General features: G+C 34.8%; 1 protein-coding gene across 1 annotated transcript in view; it reads right to left on the reverse strand.

Annotated features, from left to right (window-relative positions):
- The window catches only part of LOC124371975 (dehydrogenase/reductase SDR family member 7-like), a 44,312-nt gene extending 20,151 nt beyond the window's left edge, over positions 1–24,161 (reverse strand). Inside the window, 3 exon segments of the mRNA XM_046830343.1 lie at positions 9,744–9,847; positions 13,536–13,685; positions 23,698–24,161. Coding sequence (XP_046686299.1) covers positions 9,744–9,847; positions 13,536–13,685; positions 23,698–23,731 — 288 coding nt within the window. The 5' untranslated portion in view covers positions 23,732–24,161.
- Positions 24,162–25,225: the final 1,064 nt, after the last annotated feature.

Genomic DNA, 25,225 nt, shown 5'->3' on the forward strand with positions numbered 1-25,225 from the left:
ATGATTATTAAGCATACATTCAGTATAACTACGTACCTGACTGAGCAAGTAAAAAAAACGAGGCGATCACAACATACGTAATTACTGCAGCTGCCGTTTTATTGTCATCTGGTAGATCCAAAGATCCCAGTCGGCAACACAAATTTTAAATTGCGCAGTTATCTATCTATTAGTTGTATACATAAATGATCGGAAGATGCGGCTTTGCTATCGTCTGTTCAGTAAAGAATGACCATCAGTGCACTTTGCTATATCAGTTTGGTCGGCCATAAACTTACCGTCATTAAAATTCTGACTACCGCCGCAAATTATATAAACAGCATGGTTTTGATATGAAAAGGGGTTTTTTGGTTATAGTTTAAGGGGAATTTATTTTTCATAAGGTTTCAATGTGATATCAATGCAGCAGAGTACGGTGGCCCGATCTAGTTGTAGTGTTAGCGCATTCGTTGCCGCACCTAAAACTTTGAAGTAATAATAGCGCAAAATAAATTCTCCTCTGTGACCGCTGCATCGTTTACTAGTACAATCGTTCTTCTCTGTACCGAATTTCTTCCTTATTCTGTTTCATAATCCTTGTATTGATTGGTCACCTATGTGGACGGACAGGATACGACTAGTAAGGGTCTCTTAAGAAATATACAATCGGTATTCAAGGCAAAATCTGCAATGCCCCATGGCAAAATCTGACTCAGATGCGTGGCCGGAAGCCAACTAGCATTACTTCTTAAAGCAATGAAGTTATCTAGATGCAAATATAAATTAATGACAAAACTGAAGGCTCTTTAATATATTTTTTCTAAAAGAGGGATTGGTACCCGATGAAAGTGACCTTTGAAAAAGGTAGCCGCGTTAAGTTTGCCAGCTATTTTATTTCAACAGGACAGTAGATAATATGTTAAAATTAGCCTCCATATAAGATGCATTACAGTCTATTGAACATATTAACGAAAAGGGGAAGGTTTTTTCCAGTTTGGAATGCCTATTCTATTAAATTTGCGTTCTTGAAATACTGATCTGGAACAACCATCATACGATAAACAAACTATAAAGCTAAACGTGGCAGCAGTAGTTTTCAAACTGAGGCATCGCCGGGTTGAACTCATTTCGTGGAAATGTAGACTAACAACGTGGCTGATTGTGAATGTACTTTTTATATCAATGGTTTGAATTTTAATGAGAGTGCGTTTATGGTTATATCAACCAAAATGCCAAAGCGCTGATGGTCAGTTACAACAGGCCGACGACGAAACCGACCCTTCTGAACCGGGCGGTGTGGCTCGCCTGGGTTGACCATTCAGGGACGTGTGTTGTGAGTCCTATTTTAAATAAATCGATACTCCGAGCGCCGCGGGGACTACCTGCCCGGACTGACCTGACTTGCAAAGAGTCCCAAGTATCAGGAAGTCCTTATAGAGAGAAAGACACACTAAGGTAAATATTTTTGAATTAAGGGCAAGTCTGCAATTTAAAATATCACAGCAGGACAGATTATAAAGTTTAATAAATTACATTCTAACCAATAAAGGTTAAAATTTCTCCGATATACTATTAATACGAAGGCATTATAAAGGATATATTTACTGTATATACAATTTTACAAATCTTTAGACAAACAATCAGTAATTGTATGTGTTTTTCCCGCCGCCTTGTATGTGTGTGGTTGACCTCCATTGTCTAAATTAAGGGTCCACACACAAAGTATTTTGTGTTTGTGTTTTACTATATGTCAGCTGTTATACTTAAAATATCGAAACAAATAAAAAACAAAACTGAACTACGAGTGTGATTCATTGTTTGACAACGAGTATAAATTCTGTTATATTTTATATAACATTCAAAGAAGGCTTATATTTTAACTTAAGTTAAAATATAAGCCTTCTTTGAATGTTTGTATCAATAAGGGGATGTGGGGGTTACCCCAAAAGCCTCCTGGATACGCCTTTGGATAGGAATGGTCATATAGTCATATAGGAAAGTTGTACGTTTCGCTTAACATATAGTTTATCTAAAACAAATTATGTTGACTGAGAAATGCAATACATCACTTTTGTTAACATAAGTAAGTATTAAATAAAACGTAATGCGTTCTATGTGCTGTGCATGTAGTGAGGGTGTTTTTTATATCTTAAATAGATATATTTATTGTAACGCCCATGTGTTGTTTTGTTTTCTACAGTCTACTCATTCAACACTCACTCCGTATAATTATTTATACAAAACATTGTTTGCATGAATGTAAAGATCAAATGAGTATATGGCCATTTCACAAACCTTCCATGAACACAAATCTCCCCGTAAGGGAATCGTTCACCGGAAATAACTGCGACTTTGGTTTTATTAATATGTTTACTGCACACCGTAATGCCTCTCACCCATAACAAAACACATCCGCTGGTCTAGTGAAAAAATATAGCGGGCTTGCATTGTGATGACCATTTTGGAAATCCCCATTGCTTCATTATTATCAACTTCTGTAAACTGCGGTTCATTGATGTAGAACTGCTAATTTGCTCAAGTCGCCCTACAGCCCTCTTTCTAAGAAAGTAATTATAAAAGTTCATTGAACAAATTTTGACCGTGAACGTGTTACCCCTACGATACCCTTAACTCTTTTACGGATATTGGTTTTATTAAGTACTTGATTCTTGAGTGCTATTATCGTGTTTGTTTCGTCCTTTAAATATATATAAATGCGTTTGAACAAAACAATCTAAAATTAAAATATATTGAAATATTTGTATAGAAATCAGATAAACTAAACTTTAATTTCATATAACTTGATTTTCCCTTAATTTATTGAATGCACAAAAATACACATTATACTTATAAGGAGCATAACGCTAACATATATCGAAATAGTTCATCTCCAAGTTTGTATTGTTTGGTAATAAGTCCTCCTGTCATTAAAATATATTTAGGGGTTAAAATAAAAAAAACGTTTAACATACAAATATTATTAAGTCTGAAAAATGCTTGGTTTAGGAAAATTTGTTTTATCAATTATCATGTTCTCCTAAATACTAATAATATCCTACTATGACCATTATAGTGATTTATCCTCATTTAAACTAGGAAGTTCAGATATGGGGGAAATATTTGATCTGAACATAATTTCATTCTTAAGGTACTATAAACCAATACGGATATTTTTTCACGAAATATTATAGGTCTTCTTGCAAACCACTGTTTAGATAAAGCAGTATTTGTAACTAAATCCTATGATTTGTTTCATTAGCCCATAGGAACCTTAGTTTTTTTATAGTTGTGGCAGCGAACATTTCCTCTTGCCAATGGCACAGTGTAACGGTTCGGGATCAAGCAACGCCGAGCGTGGCAGCTGCTTGGATGGGTAACCGCCGTTTAAAAATTGGTCATAGCAAAAATTTAAAAATATGATTGTGCTCTTATACCATAATTCAATAGTTAAAAACCGTAAAAAACAAACAATATTATTCTCTGGGTAAATTTTGGATTGCCACTGAAAGAAATGTAAACAGTCAATACGTAACTTAGTAGTTTCAGAGGGGTAACGAATAAACATATACAAGAACGGCCAGTAAGAAGATCTGTTTTATATGTTATCATTCAATCACATTCATTACTCTAGATAAATTTAATGAATATTTACTGTTAATAATGAACGTACTTGGGAAATCCGCCCAAAATAATGATCATTACTTTACCCCTTTACAAAACGGGATTACTTTTCCAAGTTTGAAAGTGATTGGGAAAATTCCCTCATTAATATTCTGATTTATTATATGAAGCAAGGGAAAAATTAAATAGGCCAAATAAACTTGAAGGAATTAAGCTAGAACGTTATCACTGCCGGGAGCCGAGCCGCCCTTCATATCCGTGAATACGTGCTGGAGTTCGGGGCTCGTTATAGATTCTACCCGGAAGTAAGCGTCCACCAGGTCCAGTACTCAGTATCTCTCGTGACGACCCAGGTTACAGGAAAAACCGCGCTAGGCGGTCCCCGACGTTCGCATAATATTTCTTAAATAAATCTGCTTCATCTTTTACATCGTAGAGTTTTAACCTTTCGTTGACCCTTGCTTGAAATGATCAATTAATTGGAATCCTTTCTTTATCTTTGTTTATATCCATGGCTTTTGAAATATTTTCCTACATATTTTAATTTTTCGAGTAAATGATTTTATTACAGTAATTACCTAAATGTTTGAGGAACTAATTTTTTTGTTAAAACGTCAGGACCATTTGAAATTGGGTTTTCAATGCAGTGTCGAAAGGTTGTCATCTAATTTGTGGTCTAGATTGATCTGAGAAACCGGTAATTATCCAAGGTATTTAATATGGTTAATAAACTGTATATTTATCATCAGAAATAAAATTTTTAACATGTACATGTGATAAAAGGTTCTAACATATATAAGAAATACATGTATGAATATAACAATAGTTGTATAGAATAAGGAAACTGAAATAAAATAAGTTTACAAGTATAAATTTAGTAATTCCGCACTCAAATTGTTGCGAATAGAGTGAATGGTAGAAATTAAAATCAGACGATCAGCATACCTGATTTAGTGTACCTGAACTCGTTTTATATACATGAAGAATGAAAAGTGAAATAACAATCTTTGAAAAATAATTTTTGAAAGCAAAACTAACTTTTAGGCTCTATAAAATGAAAACATTAGGGTCTTCGAAACTGTACGTATTATTATCCTACTGATAATCAAAGTATACTGTCAAGAAAGTACACACGAGCGCGGAACTGCCACAGACGAAATTTTGCAAGGTTTTACGTCACAGTTTTTGTTAGAATTAGTTACTGAAGAACACTTTTAAGTTACCGATAAATAACGCCTTACAGTGAGTTGGATAGTTTTATTTATCTGTAAGTTTTAGCGCTAAACCTAGTCGCAAAAATGGCAAGGTTAGACTTGCAATACAACTGTTCAACTCCATTTTTGACACAACCACAGAGCGACGAGCCGTATGATCAAAAAATAACTACCACATCTTGTCTACCTGCGTGGCAGCAACAGTAAGGTCGCGGCACCGCAACTCAGTAAACATTGGTTCGATTCGCACCGACAGAAGCACATTTTTTGCTGTAGAGAAAACTGTTTTTATTGTTAATCTAATAAGTTTTATTTCTTATGAATTTATTACTTAGATTCTTTTAATGATCGTGACTTTTCATTTTATCTATTTATTTATTTATTCATTAATTTATTATTGACAAAAAATATGCAATTTACAATAGAAAAAACAAAAACCGGGAAACCCTGTATTCTTTTTAACAATTTTAAATACAGACAACATAGAATTTTTAAAAAATGGAGACATATCTTGGCGATGTCTCGGAAAAAATTTGCAGCGCATCGATTAAAACTGATCCAAATATAACGGCACTGACTGTTTGCAATAAAAAACACAGCGGTGAACACCCAGTCACCATGCGTTCGCTTTTGTCACCGCTGTCCAGGACTTGGTCTGCGACTGACGCTGCTTCACCTAGACCACCTGCATCTGACTCGCCGCCTGCCTGCTTCACGCCTGGCCCGGACCCTGCGCTTAGCGCCACTCCATCCAGATCCTCCACATCGATCAGTTCACCGGCGGGCGAGACTACTGCGTTCCACGCGTTTACGGGAGAGAAACCGACCCCTGTCGCTGCAACAAAACCTGACCTGCTCGTTACTACAAACTCACTCGAAGTGCCTACGCCTGTCGCCTCGTCGGGAGCCTCTGATGCTGACAAACTTGCGTAAACAAACTGCAGATTAAAGGAGCAGATAAGGCAGCTCAATGTTGATCTGATGAGGGTTGTCGATCATTCCATTGAATCACAAGGCTTCTGCGGTGTACAAATGACATTTTTGTTGCGAGATCATCGCTGTCCGGAGTATCAGCGGGAGCTTCTGGAGACTGCGCTGTTCAGTGCGAGCCACCGGTGACCACCTGCTGTCAGGTCTCACAGTGCTCCGAGACTCGCCACCTCGTCACCAATCTGAGGACAACAATTCAGGTACTCGAGGCAGAGATTGGATGTCTACGGGCCGAGAGGGAGGTCCAGGGGTGTTCCTGTGGCTACTCTCAGGCGACGGGTGATTGGATTGTCTGTTAAAATAAAAAATATGTTCCTATTACGACCAGCAATAGATTTGAACCTCTCGAAAATACAAACGAAAAACCACCCATTCTCAAAACCATCGCAACCACTAATGCTGCTCAACAAAAATATCCCCGTACAATAACCTGCAACAATAGTAAACCATCCGGCCTTCTCCAAAGTCTTCTCCTGGTAGAAGGCCAAAATTTAAAGGCAAAATTAAAAGAGAGTTGCTTTCCTTCAGGAATGTTGTAATTGAGGGTGACAGTCATACACGTTTCCTGGCCCGCATTGTGCAGCGCCGCGTCTCATCGGCTGCTAAAGTGACTGGCATATGTAAGCCTGGGGCCAAACTCCTGAATGTAACGTCCAGCAGCCCCTCGCTTCCCTCTAGCTGCTTCATCCTGCTCGCCAGAACCAACGACATCGCTGCCGGTGAGTCACACAACATCTATAATCGCCTGGAAGAAAGAGTCACCGTTCGACTGAGTTCGGCCGATGTCATCTTGGCAATGATCCCTTATCTTCACGATCTGCTCGTTAGCCATCCTGTGAACCAACGGACCATTCTCGCCAATCACTACATAGAGGAGCTATGCGTGAGACACTCAAACCTCAAGCTCCTCGATATCAATGATATCGGAAGAAACTGGTTCACACGGATGGCATGCATCTGCAATTGCCGGGTAAAGAGCTGCTGGTCGAAATGATGGTGGAGGGCTTGGTTGCTGCTGTCGGACCGCCTGCTGCGCCTGAGTTGTCTCTAACACTGCCTAGTACCCGCTGCCTCACCCGCTGCTGCTGATACCTGTGAGTCGCTCGCCAGTCCTGCCCAGAACCGTCTCATGCAGCATGACACTTCATCAAAGCTACTTCGCCTGTAAAACCTGACGAAAACAATATACGATTTCCTGTAAAAAAAAAAACGAAGAGCCTATGACGAATGTAAAACGAGAGAGTGGTATCAGATCATGTTATTTATTCAGAACACGTTTTCAGAAACCACTCAAATTTTCATAAAATTTCGAAATTCAAAATTATTCACCTAAATGCTTAATCCACTACCAATAAGTTGAAGAGTTGGACCTCATGTGCGATGAGCGAAAACCTGATATTATTGTAATATCGGAACACTGTTTTACAACCGATGAGCATTTAAAAAAATGCAAAATTATGAATTGGCACATATTTTCCTTCGTTCCAATTTTAAGGGAGGTGGTGTGGCAATCTTTGTAAAAATCCCCTTGAAATTTAAAAAAAATTAAGTAATTCATACTCTAGAATTTGATTTTGAGGCTGCTGGTATTAATATAAATTTAAATTCATCCGAAAAAGTAAATATTGTTGAAATATACACCGTCCAAAAACAACAACCAAAGTTTTATTTCATCCTTTTTTGGAAAACTAGAGAGCCTGCTAACCAATTTTGGTTTTCAAACAATCAACTATTTCTCTTAATTGGCGATTTAAATATAAACGCACTGGACCACCCCGACCCCCACACTCGGCGGCTGCGTGATATTCTTCAATCTTTTGGTCTAAATTGGTCAGTGAACTCTCCTACACGAGTATGTGCCACGACGAGTACAACCATCGACAACGTTATCACCAACATCCCGAAAGTTGACGTTGTCGTGTTCAATCCTGCCATCTCTGATCACTTCGCTCAGGAGATTGATTAATGGACTTGATCCGGTGACTAGGCTTGCAGAAAATACGGTCCAAAGAGCTCTAAACCCTCAAAACATTAACGAGTTAATTTATCACCTTAAGCGAGAAAGTTGGAATTTTTTTAAATAACATTCAGTGTCCAAAAAAAGTGTACAATGCTTTTAATGAACGCTTTCTCTATTACTTAAATATTTCATGTTCTTATAGAAAATTTGAAGTACGCAGTAAGCGACATAAGAATACTTGGTTACACAAGGTATTCTCACATCTCGTGAAAAACTCAAATTTTATCACTCAATTTTTATTAATACAAACAACGAAAATTTTCAAAGATTTTTAAAAAATTATAGAAGAATATATAAGAAAGTTATAAAAGCTGCTAAAGCCTATGAATTAAACAAAATATTAAAGAATACCGAGGACTTTTCAAAAACAGCATGGAAAATAATTAATTAATCCGTAAAACGAGAACATCCAATACAAAAATCAAAACAATGTTTACTGCTCGTTGAAAAACCAACTTATAGATGATCCTCAAAACATTGCTGACGAATTTAACAAGTATTTTGCCTCAGTTGGTTCGTGTGCCATCGCAGGCTGGTGTTAGGTTGATTAATGGGCTCTCTGAGGATCTTAAAACATTGGCAGTACCAAAAAATTTAAATCTCGTCTTCAATTCCAATTGGTGTCAGGTGCTTTTGACACGGTATGTGAGTTCATGGAAAGCCGCCTGTGAATAGAAAATTAAAATCGAAACACTTTTTAACAGGATCCGATTAACCATTGCATGTTTGTCTGGATGAGGAAACTTTTTGTATGTATAACTGTGTGTGAATGAGTAGATAGGCTAATACATTGGCTAATACAGACTGCTTCTATACAATATTGTATGCTGTTAAAAGGCAATAAAGACTGATTTGATTTGAAAAAGCACTTTATTCAATGTTCGACAGTATGACCTGTACAGAAACTCGGTAAATCTTGGTCCGAGAATGGTGGGGGATTTCCCCTCATTCGAGTATTTAGTTCGTTATACTCACGCTAGGCGAGCTACTGTACAATCGAATGAACTTTACAGGCAAGCAGCACTTCTTGGTCCAGGATGTTACACGCTCTATACAGAGCCTCGTAACTTGCGGGTCCGGACCAACACGTTCAAGGCCCGGACCAGCATGAGGCGCGATGACCAACAAGGTACGCACGATTTACGCTCCTGGACCAGCAAGTGCTGAGGTTCTAAACATATATATATATATATATATATATATATTTAAGTAAATTTAATCCTCAGAAATAATAGAATTTTTGTATTCCGTTGCAAAAATGTGATAATACGAAAGCTGTCTAGAAAGTATCTGATATTTGATGATTATTCCTTATCTATGGCAGCTACAACTGTGATCAGATTGATCACGCACTTTCCTGCTAGCTCTCATTTGTACCTTTATGGGCTCGTCACGCAGCAGCCGGGCCTAACGGCACGATGACAAGCTCAGGTCGCAAAAGCGGTCTGCTTTTAAGTTTCCCTCCAAATAGTTCTATTAATGTCTGATAAATCGGGCAATCGTCTTCACTTGTCAACTAAGAGTGTTTAACAACGGTCTCTACGTTTAGAGTTTTCAAAAGTTTTATAAATATCCTACAGATTGCAGTTGTATGTCGAAGTAAAAAAATCATTCATATGAGTTTACTCTCTGTTTTTTAGCGCTTCTGATTGGGTGTTTTCCTCAGTGTAAAATACAAACATGATTTTAAATTTTAGAAAAACAAACTTAGTTTCTAATATGCTATCATTATATTCAATGCAATTTTACAGAAAACCCGTTTATTCAGCAGAGTTACTGCTTATAACTTTTTAACCTGAAGATAAGCTGGTTATAATTCGTTCTTAATTTGACCTTGAACATGACAGTTACCTTTACAGAATTCTAAATTTTATTGAGGCCTATATCTATAAACAATTGTAAACAAATATACACATTACCTGTCCATAATGAGCAATAACTTGTTGAAAGTACTGTTCATGTTTCTGAATCTCCAAGACATCCATAGGGAGTATGAGCACATCCGTGGCTGGTAAACCAGCAGCTATGAAAATATTAACATTTTAAATCTTTGTACATATTGTATGTTACATTTTAATTTTGTGTATGAATATAAGACAACATTTACTAAAAACTGGTAATGAGATTAACATACAAAAATTGTAATTTCAAATGCAACAAATATAAATGTATAAGTAAGTACAAATGTTATGCACACGAATTTATTTATTTATTTTATAATTCCATACAGAACTAAGACTAAACAAATTTTTTTTTTATCGATTGAGTATGTTAACTAACTCCCTAAACCTTGTTGTGACGCTAAGAAATTCCCACTACTGTCCCTTGTCAAAGCTGTTCCATCATAACTATTTCACCATCTGTACTGTTATTATCTCCTGTGATTAAGTAGTTCACAAATACCCCAATAAATCATTCACTTTGCTTACATGAATAAAATATCCACTCTACATCAGCTGTTTATATTTTATTTGTATTTTAATATAATGATATCAGCTAGTAGTACGGGAGCTAGCAACGTTTCTAAAACAAGAATTTCAGGTCAGCTGAAATTTTGATATGCTGTTTTTCTTGCTCTTTCGGTTGGAGTCCGGGCTATCTGGCTGGCGGTAGTGGTTGCGTTTATTAATAATGCGCGCATCTTACCTGCACAGGTAAAAATCCTGGAGCGCTTCGGCAAATGGACAACATGGCGTCAGTCTAAAGTCACATGTTTGTTTTGTGTAATTAAAAAAAAGCACTTCAAACTGTCTCTCTCCAATCACCTGTCTCATTTATTTCAGTAGGCAGTTCAATGTCACGGTACTTTAATTTATATTTTAAACGTATATTCAAAACTTCCTGGCACTTCTTCAGTTTATCAACCACGAAAAGAATGATTTTATCTTTATATCCTTTACAGAAACACATTTCATTTTACCACTGGCGATTGTATCAAAATTAATAAATAAACATCACAAATAACACAAACACAAAACAAACATGTGACTTTAGACTGACGCCATGTTGTCCATTTGCCGAAGCGCTCCAGGATTTTTACCTGTGCAGGTAAGATGCGCATTAATAAACGCAACCACTACCGCCAGCCAGATAGCCCGGACTGCAACCGAAAGAGCAAGAAAGACAGCATATCAAAATTTCAGCTGACCTGAAATTCTCTCTCGAAAACGTTGCTAGCTCCTATACTATAGAAAAGTCTATTTATGTCAGCAAATACAATGTAATTTAAGCCTCATTTTACAATACAACATGAACAAATTCAACAGATGATTTATATTCAGTTAGAATTAGAAGACTAGAAACCTATTATCTTATGAAATGTGAAAGAAAATTAGGACTGACATTCAGAGTTTTATTAAAAAAACACAGTTACATAAATTAACAAAAAGTTAATTTATGTGCTCTACAATAAAATACGAGGGCTGTTTTTTAAGTAAGGGCAGTTTTTTTTTTTTTTTTTTTTTTAATAAACAACAATTATTTATTTCAAAATACATTTATTTTCAGAATCTATATACTTTTTTTATTTTTCTACATAGTAGCCTTGTTTGTTAAGGCACTTATCATATCTTAAAACTAAGTTTTGAAATCCCTCTTCAAAGAAATTTGCCGCCTGCTCTGACAACCAGGAGTTCACGGCCGTCTTGACTTCTTCGTCGTCATTGTAGCGCTTCCCGCCAAGATGATTTTTCAAGTACCGAGAAAGGTGGAAATCGCTCGGAACAAGGTCGGGGCTGTACGGCGGATGATTCAAAACTTCCCAGCCAAAAGAGTCTATCATTTCCTGAGTCCGAGCAGCGGTGTGTGAGGCCTTGCATTGTCGTGGAGGAGCAGAATTCCCTTTGTCAGCATGCCGCGTCTTTTGTTCTGAATGACGCGTCGGAGACTGGCCAGGGTTGCGCAGTAGGCTTCTGAGTTAATCGTCATTCCTCGCGGCATAAAGTCCACTAGCAAAACACCACGCCTGTCCCAGAACACAGTTGCCATAACTTTGCGTCGCGACAGCGTTTGCTTGGCTTTGACTTTGACTGGAGATGTTGTGTGCCGCCATTCCATGGACTGTTGCTTTGATTCAGGAGTGATATGGGATACCCATGTTTCATCTCCTGTGACAATTCGACTCAACATGTTGTCTCCTTCCTCGTCGTAGCGGGTCAAGAAAGTCAAAGAACTGCTTAATCTCTTTTTTTTGTGATCCTCAGTGAGGAGTTTGGGTACCCATCTTGAGCACAATTTTTTTAAAGTTTAGGTTTTCTGACACAATTTTGTACAGTACTGACCTGGACACTTGAGGAAATTCCATAGAGAGAGTGGTTATTGTAAACCGTCGGTCCTCATGAATTTTTGCGTCAACTGCAGTAACCAAATCTCCCGTGATCACAGATGGCCGGCCTGAGTGATCTTCATCGTGGACATTTTCGTGGCCATCTTTAAATTCTCGGACCCATTTCCGTACTTTACCTTCACTCATTGCCTTGGCACCATACACCTCACAAAGCTGACGGTGAATGTCAGCAGCCGACATGTTTCTTGCAGTAAAAAATCGTATCACTGACCGAATCTCACACGCGGCGGCGGGTGATTCGATAATCTTAAACATTTTAAAGATCCACAGTAATGCATACAGGTTAGCTACAGAGCTGCAACTGACATGAATGCCGGGAGGCGGGGCGCATACTCGTTACGGCAGGAACGCGAACTACTACCGTGTACGGGAGAACAGCCCTTACTTAAAAAACAGCCCTCGTACACAAATAAATATATTAAAAGAGGTTAAACAATACACTGCAGGTGTCTCTAAACTATCTGCAAAAATATATTTGAATAACAAGATGCTGTTCTCTATAAACAATAAATTTTTAATAGATTAAAAAAAAAACCGTCGTCAATAAGGTATTGAACCATAGAGATATTGATTGGTACCATTAGTACTGACTCCATTCCTTATAAAATGCCATCACACAGTATAGTACTGACTCACGTTTATTACCATTTATTGGAACATAGGTCGAAATTTTTCACATGAAATTTTGTTTAGTAACTCTTACTGTAGATACATACTTTACAGCCTACTTGATGAAAGTGTTTTTTTCCGCTGTCTATAACACGTGTTTTGTATTTATGAGTCCCATATTTGATCAGCTGTGTGACACTACATAGTCTGACAAGCGGTCAATTGTTGCTAAGTAACACATAATAAACAACATGACAAATAATTTTTCATTTTTATAAAAGAGTAGTATGCTTTTAATTTATTACTAAACCCAATAGTACACAACATTTACTACTTTTTGGTTATATTTTTGGATTTTTATTTTCAGATTTTTCATATCGTTGAGACAACCAAAAACTAAAAAAAAAAAAAAAAAATCGCTTGAGTAAAAACTTTTTTGGTACGAGATAAACACCATTAGAACAAGCTGAAAACCCCATATTTAAACCTATTTTAATATTAAATATCTTATATCTGTAATGAATATTCGAAAATATCAGACAAAATTCCCTGCTGTTTTAGAACAAATGACCAAAAGTTCCAGGGTTAAATTTTAAAATGTGAAATTCATCTCTGGTTTAGTATAAATAACAAAGTTAAAAAACTTGTATCACTATCTGAAAAGATATTTTGTCTGTCATTAGAAAACATACAAATCGGATTACAAAGTGATATATACAGAGCTTTCATACTATGTTATACTTAATGGTTAACTTACCTATACATTTCTGCTTAACCTTGCTTAAGTTTCCAGCATTCCTTGCAGAAATGACTAATTTGGCACCATTTGCTGCCAGTACCTCGGCCAAACTTGCTCCAATACCACTTGATGCTCCAGTTATCCATATCACTTTCCCTCGTAAAACTCCTGCACACCAATTATTAAATCAGTCCTGATATTAACAACCTCAGGTAATATTCAAAGAAACTTAAACTGTACAAATATTCAGGATACTTGATCATATTCGACCTCTCAGAACTCAGTCTAGGGGTCACTGTGTTTTATTACTAGCGGTTTCTTACAATCTATATAAAGTAATAATAAATTATCCCAAGTATACAACTATTTTACAACTAGGAAACTAATACTCGACTATTTATTGAGTGAGTAATAATTATTAATATTATTTAGTCCCAGATAATAGCAACAAAACTGAAGTGTCCTATTAGCCTCTCAGTTGCCAATACACACTTAATATATTTGTGAATATTGAGTATAAATGCATGTTCATAACTCTTACTGATGTATATAATCTATCAATAACTACTATCTTAAGGCACCAGTTAAGGTACAGGAACTCACAAGTTCTTATTTTACAACATTTAATAATTTTCAGAAAACTTTCACTGGTGGATAGGCAGAAATAAAACATATCAACATAATTGGTGAACTGAAGTTCAAAAATAAACAGAATAATCAAAAATACACAAATACTGAAAAGGCTCAAGATATCTTTTTTATGGACTAAAATTAATTTACAGGAACTTCAAAAACTTGAAGAAGAAACATTTTTTTAATTTAACAAATCAAAATGTATCAAATTATTTTATTAAATCCGTTGTTAAAAAAAAGAGTGAAGGTAGTGGTTTTAATTTAGTTTTTTTACAAACTGAAAATTTAAAACAAACAAAAGAAAAATACAATTATAATAACCCTTTCCGATACATGATAAGATTATGCTGTTCAGATGATTTTCCAACAAAATCATTTTGGAGCAGTGGTGTACATGTGTAAACATTTGAGTTGAAGGGCCAAAATCGTCATCAGATTTAAGGGGGGGGGGGGAGGTGGTAGATAGATCCCATATTTCAATAATATTGTTTTAAAATACAGGGTTTGAAATGTGGACCAAAACTTGGAGAGGATTTGATTACCCACAGACTGTACTAAATTTAACAGCTTCTTCTACCATTACATGTCCTTATCTACTACTTAAACTCCATGAGGCTATAGTCTTATATACTGTGTATTGATGGATAATGTGAACTAACAAACATATTTACTTTCCTTTATCTTATATGAGTGAGCAGTAGTAGCTGTAATGAAGATTCTAATCTTAAAACATGTAAGGTATATTAATCAAGTAGAAATAAATAATGCAAGATTTAATTCATGTTTAATTTAATTTTACAGATTTCTATATTTGTAAACAAGTTTACAATAAAAAGGGAGGTTCTAAATGAATATTGCATACTAGGATGTAAAAGACTAAATTATGACAACCCTAATTTAGCTCCTAAGAAGCAAGATTTTATACACAAGACAGTCCACCACACCACTGAATCGATTGGAGTATCATTTGCTCTTAGGACTGGTTGACAGTAACGTATACAAATTTATCGTTCTTAAATCAACATAGTCTTTATTATTTTAGTTCTTCACACTGAAAATTCATGAAATATACCCGTTTATTTAATCATATGAGACTAGTGTACGTAAAATTGATGTGTACACCCGTATTTTTCCTTCACCCTGCTCTCCCCCTCTGTAGGCCTGTCTCCTCCAACATTGCTTCTGTTGTTTAGTTGGCAGTGAGACGGAGTAGTGTGGTATAGTATGTGCTTGCTTACGGTACAGTTATTTAACCTGTTCTCTGCACAACATGTAAACCTTAGTAGTGGCTGTAAATATCACAATTCGTCATTTCGGCGTGGCTGTAGTAGTGATTATTGTATACAATACGTTATATATAACAGTTATAGAACTGTGTACATAATTGACTAAATATTAATTTTACGTTGAAAACTTTGAAGGTGAGCGAGAAAAGGTCACTGTTGGATGAAGATATAATACGTACATTGGGATGATGAAAGTGATACAAATGTCTGAGAATTTGATGATACAAGTTCTGATAAATATATGATAATGATACTGACTCCGAATAGATTCCAGAACTTTCGAAAATAGATCAGGGTTTCGTGAAATAACTGTTCCAATCAGAGGCATTGAGCTTCATAAAGACAAGGAAGAGTAGTGAAGCAAGTAACACAATAAAGACGGACACTAATGATTAAGATAAAAAAAAGGATCTAAAATCTCAGGACATTGTGATTGTACCAGATGTTGACACCATTGGTGGTAACGATGGATTGGTGTGGCATACCAAGTCTGATAACGTAGTATGATAGGAAGGGTTGATTCAATTGAATTTTGAGTTTAGGAAGGAAGGTGAACTGGAGCTAAACTCAAAATTCAACTAAGTCTGAGTTCTTCTTGGTGTCTCAAGCATTCTATAATGCAAGTGAGTTTTTGGCATTTGATTGGGAGGTAACCTAATTAGAAGACTGACTACACTGTACTAAGTGGGTTGCATTGGCAATGAATAAAAGAGGCGTGATGTATAAATGTCTGGGATTTTTAAAAACATGGATTGACATTTGCTATACTTATTGTCGCTGCAATAAAAAAGATTTTGATTTTGAATGTTGAGTTTAGAATATTCAACCCTTCCACAACCATAGCTATGTTAAGTACTTTACAATTATATACATATATTATTATTTTTTATGATATTTTTCTATGCTGATTATCATGTAGAGGGTGTTTCAAAAAGAACTTTACAACTTTGAAAATTCATATAAAGTTATTCAAAAAAGGTACAATAGTGGTTTTAGTGTTGTTTTAAAGGAAAACAGTTTTTTTACTTTATGTTCTATGTGGTTTAATTTGGTTATCCTGCAGACATCCCATTGGTAGTCAATTTCTTCTCTAATTCACACTAGTATTGCAGGTGTAACATAGATTCTTGCTCTAAGTTCCGGTAGAATGACAGGCAAAGAACCTTCTACAACTATGTACACCATATCCTCCAGAAAAAAAGTCTAGCATTGTCAGGTCTGGGAAACGAGGGGACCATGCAATTGGCAAAGCACAGCCAATGCATTGACATGGAAAGAGGTCATTGAGAAATTCCAGGACATCAATCAGATGTGGTGGTGCGCTATCTTGCATAAAGTAAACATATTGTTCTAGATCATCCTCATTGATTTGTTGTATAAAACATTACTGCAACATATATAGGTACACTATCCCGTTAATGGTTCTCTCTGGGAAAAAACGGGTTCATAAATTTTCTTCTAGCTCAATGCACAAAACACATTCTAAAGCTTAGGGCTATCACGGGCATGTTGCATTGATTCATGTGGATTTTTCACTGCCCCAAATCCAACAGTTAAGTTTGTTAACCTTGCCACTTAAGTGAACAATTGACTCGTCAGAAAATTTTTTGTCCAAGGAATGTTCATTATCATCTAATCAGTTTAACATATCCACACAGAAGTTCTTCTGCACAATCTTATCAGTGTCTTTAATTGCTTGTAAAAGCGACAAACTGTACGGTTTCAAATGCAAACGTTTTCTCAACACACACTCCAGTTTTTGGAACTTGCACCTCACGATACATGCCGGGTTGATTTTGTAGGGCTGTTGACAAAACTCTGTCTCACTTGCTTAATTATCAGATGTGCTTGGAGGAACTGATTTCTTATGATTTACTGATCATCCCATTTCTACAAAACATTTATGCCACTCATAAATTGTAGGCTACTAGGAGGATCTTTAGCATTCTTGGTACGAAAATTATGATTCTTCAAACCAAAACATACATCTAGTACGCTCCGATCCAGTAGAGGCAGCTATTTTTCGCAGCACTTGCTACGTCGCAATTCTGCACTAGTGAACTAAGAAAGTCAAAACTTGATGTGTTTTTCCTTAAAGCAACATTAAAAAAACTACTGTATCTTTTCTGAATAAATCTATATGAATTTTTAAAGTTGTACAGTCCTTTTTGAAAGATCCTGTGTTATGATAATGAGCATGTATTGTGTTTTATACTTATTGTTCTAGAACCATTTAATTCAATTCAATTCAAAATTTCTTTATTCATCAAAGCATAAATTTAATGGTGTCAAACTTAGTCTAATGTATACAATTGATGTGTATAAAATAGCAGCAACTTAAATACTTTAATTAAAACATTAATAAACCAAACCATTAACACATCAGTTTATCAGATAAAAAATTTCTCTAATGAATAAATTTAAATAGGTTTTCCAATTAGAAATGTTTTAATTTTCTTTTTGAATATGTTTTGGTTTTCTATGTTTTTAAACTCATATGGAAAATTATTAAAAAAACTTAATTCCTGCATAGCTAGGTTTTTTGGCATACAAGTGCTAGTCTATGACTATCATAAGCTGGTTGCTGACTGTTTCTTGTGTAATAACTGTGGGAACTTTCTATTTTGGGTAGTTGGTCCAAATTACCCTTAATATGAATTATCAACTGACAAATATACAATCCGTAGACAGTGGCAAATCCCAATGACCGGAAATGTTCTTTTACAGAATCCGAAAACCTAATTTTAAAATTATTCTATTAGTCTTTTTTTGTAAAATTAGAATTTGATTTAAGTTACTGTTCAATGTTGCACCATATAGGGATAGACCAAATAATGTATGAGATTCTAAATAGACAAAATACATTTGCTTTAATGTTTTTAAACTGCTTAATTTTCATTATTCTTAATGCATACAGTCCAGAGGATGTTTAAAAAAGAAATTTATTGATATGTTTATTCCAATTTAAATGCTTATCAATTGATAAACCCGGAAATTTATTTGTATCTACTTGATCGAGTTTCCTGATATTTTAAAATTTAAATCATCTGCATAAAGGCTAATTTTGTTGGGGTTTCTAAACCTGATGGCAAACATGTAAAATAAACTAAAAATAATAATGATGATTAAATTAGGTATTGCCTTACAGTAAAATGGTGTAAACCGTATAAATAGATAAATAAATAATACTATTGATTTTTGTTGCACCATAATTAGCACAACCAAAACCTTATTAGAATATAATTAATTTGGTTAGGCTAGTTCAGGAGTTTGAATAGAGTAAGTTAGTAACAAATATATTTCTTTAAACCTGTACTTTTTCATAATTCCACACATAGGTCCACCAAAACTAGGGTCGGTAAAGAAAACCTTTTGAGCATTTACTTAGACCACTTCACGCACAATATTTGTTGTTTTTACAAAAAAAAAATGCTTACAAATTTAAAAATAACCAGAAAAAAATTCAATTTTGAGAAGGCCAAACACTTTTTAAAAGACACTAATAGTAGAATAGGATAACAGTAATACCTCCGGCCATCAGCACAGGCTGAGGCAGCTTGGTGCTGTCCCTTCACTGATGAAGACAAACAAAAACATCTATCGAGATAGTACAGATCAGTAAAATATACAATTCCAAAAGACTGAACACTAATACTTGAGCGCTAACAGTATTACAAACTCACCTAACCATATTATTCCACATATCAGGGCAATAGCCGATACTACATAAATGCACAAACAATTTAAATTCGCAATAAGAAGTAAAAGAAAAGGAAAACATCTTTTCTGTTTATTCTGACACAATAATAAGTAGTATACTTTAAAATGTACTTACAATTCTGAATTTTACATTTAATATGCAGATAATAAATAAAACCCAATAAATACTGATGTTTTTTAGTTTTATTTATTGTGTTAAAAATTTATGATATAATTTGCTAATTAAAAAAGTCAGTGAAAACACATCGGTTAGTAGAGTGAAACGCCGCCTACCGCATCAGAATACGACGATCCAGTCAGAAATGGCAGCGCATAATGTACTTCACAATGTGTACCTAAAACAACCCGCCATTTCTGATTCGACAAACCTTTTGAGATGCGGTTTGCGGCATTCAACTCTACTAAGTGAGCTCTTTCAAATGAGGTATCACTCGACCCATGCTTTCATTTAAGATTTCCATGTTTTTCCTCTGTGGGCCGTTCCCCCATGGTTGGCATGTCATGGTAATAGCAAGGAAAAATAGTTTTACATAGCCATATGACACTGTGCAAAGTTTGTAGATGTTATCCGCTATGGTTTGTAAAATATTAAGCCGTACCCATACTTTTCAAACACCTTGTATATAAATTGTAAAAAACAAAGTGACGGTGTAAGATTTGCTTCTAAATATTTTGAATGATAAGCGTACTTGACAGCTTGTAACACAATTAATGTACGTTCATCACCATTTTAGTTGTGGCCATGATGCAAACATCACACAGAATAATTTTTTTATTTGATAGTTTGGGTAATTCTAATTGATAATTTGGTTTACTGATTCAATTGCCATGATGGCTGCTTGTTATACTGCAGCTGGGATAATCTCATTCAACCCTTTACGATCAGGAACCCTTTAATGCGGCCAAAAGTTCTCACTCTTCTTCTTTCTTCTATGGGGCAGCCTGTTGCCATGCACTTAAGCCTCAAGAGCCTTTTGCGCACCCTGGAAGCACACCATGAGACCGAACAGTCTAGAGTTTCAGCAGTTCTACAAACCGCTGTAAACAACCGATCAGGTCCCCCTGGGGAAATTCGCCGCCCTTGTCCAAACTACCAAATATGGCGTACTGCTCCCTTACTATTGCAGGGCACTCAAAGAGCAGGTGTTCAGCAGTTTTTCCTCCTCCTGCTCGTCTCACTCAGTTCTGTTAGTCTCAGGTGGTTGTCATCTCAGCACGCTAGGCCACGCACAGTGGCCGGCTGAATTCTGCATCACTACTCAGCGCTTGCGTAAACAGGCACTCCACTTTCCTTGGATTTAAGTGGCAGTATTTGACCTTTAACTCTTAAAATATCTGAGATTGAAATGAAATTCTCAAATAATGTACATAGTTTATTAGCTTTAAAGCTTAAACTTTATCAATTGCTTACTTACTATTTACTCTGAAATGAATCAAGTAACATCTAATTAAAAATTATAGGTTGATGTGTTTTAAAAGTACACAAAAATCAGTCTCAAGTGGATCTCTATTATCAACAGACTCATTTCTATATTTTGAGCATCGTCACCATCACAAATGCAATATAGTAATAAATTGATAGAGTATACTATAGCACCTATAATGACACTGACATTGATAAAAAAACAATTCTTAACGATGTTTACTATAAAGTAGTGTATGTGCTGCAAACAGAGAAATATTAATGTAGTTACTTATTTGGCTAAGAGATTGCAGCACTTTCCAGCCACAACTGGATAAAACAGAGAGGGCCACTAGGTGTGGCTCGCCAAGCTGAGGGACAAAACGTGGTCATAAATCGATGACCTGACGCATAGAACAGCCATGACTACCCTTACAGCCAGGTAATGTAAGAGGACAGTCATAGTTTAATGCGGATCGCAAGGGTTTAAATAATAACTAAACCATAACAAAACAAACATGCTGACATGCTAAAACAAAGAAAAACAGTTTATCGTCTTTCAACGCTATTTTGGTTAATTTACTAAAGTTAACTGTAATTTTTATTTAGATTGTCACTTTTCAAAGATTACGTTTACCATTTGAAAATTTGTTTACGTTGAGCCAGATGTTTAAAGTTAAATGTTCAAATTAATTAATTAGAAGAGTGTTGTCACTTCTTGAGTGAATGTTGACAACTCAGTCCCCTAGATAGACTAATTTGAGACATAAACTAATATTAAAATGTTTAATAATTTTTTAATTCAATATAGTTTGTGACTACCTAAAAATTCTTTCAGGAAATTAAAGGGATTGACTTTAATAAGCGGCCTACACTCGTTATTCAGTCATTTTTTTTAAATGGTTCTACGTTTTTATCTGAAGGAATAATTTGATATTACAATTTACTTAGCATATGATTTCAACTTATTAATTATAGTAATTTTAGGGAAGACTAATAAGCGGCCTACACTAGTTATTCAATTACTATTATTGAACGGTTTGATATATTATCCAACTTTCATATGTAAAATTTACACACAATAAAAGTTATAATAAATTACCGTAACAAGAAAATCTCGTATATTACATTTAAAAATAATACAAATCTAACAATAATAATACAAAACAACAAAACCAACTATGGCCTAGACTTAGATATCAAAGAAACCTCACAATATTTATAACTTACCCAGCTTGATATCAATAAGAAACCGCTTTTGTGAAATGGAGGAAAGAATTCTCCTCATGTATTACCAGGAGCCAAACCCACATATTAAACAGCAAGAAGTAACCAATATTTGAGACTGAAAAATGGTGATGAATATGAGGAAAATATAAGATATTTCTAACAAGTAACGTTTAATTGGTATAAGTGGCTGTAACATGTGGGTTTGGCTCCTGGTAACCCATGGGAAGAATAATTCTTTCCTCCATTTCACAAAAGCGGGTTATTTATTGATATCAAGCTGGGCAAGTTATAAATATTGTAAGGTTTCTTTGATATCTAAGTCTAGGCCATAATTTAGTTTGTTGTTTTGTAATGTTAGTGTTAAATTTATTGTTTTTAAAATTGTAATGTACAAGATTATTCTTGTTAAATGGTCATTTATTATAACTCTTATTATGTACAATTTTTACATATCGAAGTTGGATAATAAATCAAATTGTTCGATAAAAACAACCGAATAAGAGTGTAAGCCACTTATTAAAGTCCAGCCAATTAAAGAATTTATTTTAATTGTTCAGAGTGGTTTTGGATCGTTTTAGGTAATGTGACAAAAGTAAACAAGGGAGACTTTAATAAGCGGCCTACACTCATTATTCGATTGCTATTATTGAACAATTCGGAACTTCGTGTATGTAAAAATCGTACACAATAAGAGTTATAATGAATTACAGTAACAAGAAGAATCTTGCAAATTACAAATTTAAATACATACATTTTACAATAACATTACAAAACAACAAATCCAACTATGGCCCAGACTTAGATATCAAAGAAACCTCACAATATTTATAACTTTCCCAGCTTGATATCAATAAGAAACCGCTTTTGTGAAATGGAGGAAAGAATTCTCCCCATGAGTTACCAGGAGTCGTAACTCAAAATGTTCAAGCTGCTTAAACAAATCTCGTCACTTGTGAGAAACATCTTACATATTTTCCTCATATTCACCGCCAATTTCAAAGTCTCAAAATATTAGTTACTTCTTGTCGTTTATTATTTACATTAAAATTACTATAACTAATAAGTTGAAATCATATGCGGGTAAGGTAGGATAAGCGGACCCGGCTTTTTATATCAAAAATGGCAAACGATATTACTTAATCACAACCATCGATATAACCAATCAATACTGATTAATTATTTTGAACAATTTTAAACTTAATTAATCTATATCAACAGCTGTAAACACTTTCAAATAATACACTTAATCATATTATTATTATTATAGATATGATTACATGTATATATAACAATATTTATTATTATTATACATACACATAATAATATATAATTACGTGTGTATAATTATAAGCAATTCCATAATTATGACATAAACCATATGAATTGTGGCTCATAATTATTTATGCGTTTTCCTGTTTGATCGATTTAGTTCTGGTTCGTTTATTATGCCATTTCTTATTTATTTATGAGTTTTCCTATATACTCATATTTTAATTTAAAACATATTATCGTTATTTAGGGTTATAGATACTTTTATATCAGTTTATAGTCTAGGATTCGAGATGCGAATATTAGGTATCGATGATTCTTCGATATAAAAAACCGGGTACGCTTATCGAACCCTACCTTCATATGCTAAGTGAAATCAATTGTAATATCGAATTCTCCTTCAGATAAAAACAATCGAACCATTCAATAATAAAAATTGAATAACGAGTGTAGGCCACTTATTAAAGTCTACCCAGTAAACATTACCGTACCCAACATTTTAATATGTGTCACATAGGCTATTACAATTAAGTTTTAAGCTCAGTTGTGCTAATCTAAAGTTTTCCAGCTAACATGAACAATTCAGTGATATAATAAACCAATTACTGTATAGTATACTATTTACACATTTTGACCTTACCTATTTTTTTACCAAATTTTTCTGCTAACACCATTCCAAAATCGCAGTCTGCTATTGATAAAAACAAGTAGATACACAAACAGATACAGTATAACAAAAAGTCCAACCAGAGTAAAACAATCCATTTTGTTTGTTATTTATTTCACATGAAAATAATATTAATAAAAAACTAAGTGAGGATGGAAAGTTTGAAAATGTACAATAGTGAGGATAATTATGTGTTTCAACGATAAGATACCTAATCTTATCAGAAAAAGTTGTTATTACCGTTATCTTTAACTAGAATCAGACGTCACTGAATTGGAATTGATATACAAGTACAATAGCACTGACACAGAAAATTACAATTCTTTAGTTTCGATTTCAACAGTAAATTTTAATAATTCAAGGAATAGTAAATCAATTTTCTCGTGGTTAACATTGCTTATATACAACGCCAAACTTAACCCTCGACTTTCAGTCTCAGAAAGTGAGATCTTCAGCTGACTGACAAAACAGTTTTACCTAGTGTTTTCTAGTCCGCTATTTTCTTCGAATTGTTTGTTCAAAAGTTTTATTTAAGTGTTTTTAATTATTGTTTTTAAACTTTTTACCGTGTTTAGATTGTATTTGTTTGATTAATTCACAAGATTCGTTCACACAAGAAATTTGATGTTCAATTCAAATATTGTAAACAAAGGCTTAACCTAAAATGTTTTAAACCTACTCCTACCGCTATGACAGCCAGCCAGGCTAATGAATTGTTCCAGCTCGGACAAAGTTCGACGTTAGACATGAATGAAATGCTAACTGTTCCTCTTCCCGATAACAACAACGACTTCGTGAATCCAAAAAAGCGACATATTACTAAAACTGCAAATGCTTCTCCACCTCCTAAGAAGTACTACCTCGATGTGAGTGAGATTCATTCAAAAAACCGATTCAAGATACTTGAACCAACCCATACCAATGTTGCAGATCATAGCTACTGTCTTCCTTCCTCACAACAAGGACATGAAATGGAACAAGGATCTCCTGATGATATAAAGAAAAAATAAATCACGATCTAAGATCCCACCAATATTTTTGCGTGACGTAAATAACCACCAAGAAATAATAAAAGATATTAAGTGTAATGTAATATCAAGTTTCACAACTGAAATCAAAGCTAAATCGATCAAGATAAACCTAACAGAAATAAATGACTACAGGAAACTAACTAACTTTTATGAAAACAAATCAAGTAAAGTTTTTCACGTTTAAACCTTCCCAGGACAAAAACCTTGAAGTGATCATTCGTAATGTTCCCTACTCTCTAACTGACGAAGAAATCAATCAAGAGTTATGTGACATGGGTTACCCGACCATTAAAGTATCAAGATTGTTCAACAAAAACAAAAAAGTCCAATGCCACTCTGTTTTGTAGAGCTGGAGAATTCGGAAAGTGGTCGTGATATTATGAACCTTGAACAATTGTTTCACGCCATAGTTAAAGTGGAAATTAAAAGGAAGTCAAAAAACATCCCACAGTGTCTGAGATGCCAAGACT

Source organism: Homalodisca vitripennis, unplaced genomic scaffold (genome assembly GCF_021130785.1).
Source record: "Homalodisca vitripennis isolate AUS2020 unplaced genomic scaffold, UT_GWSS_2.1 ScUCBcl_2355;HRSCAF=7028, whole genome shotgun sequence".
Classification (NCBI taxonomy): domain Eukaryota; kingdom Metazoa; phylum Arthropoda; class Insecta; order Hemiptera; family Cicadellidae; genus Homalodisca; species Homalodisca vitripennis.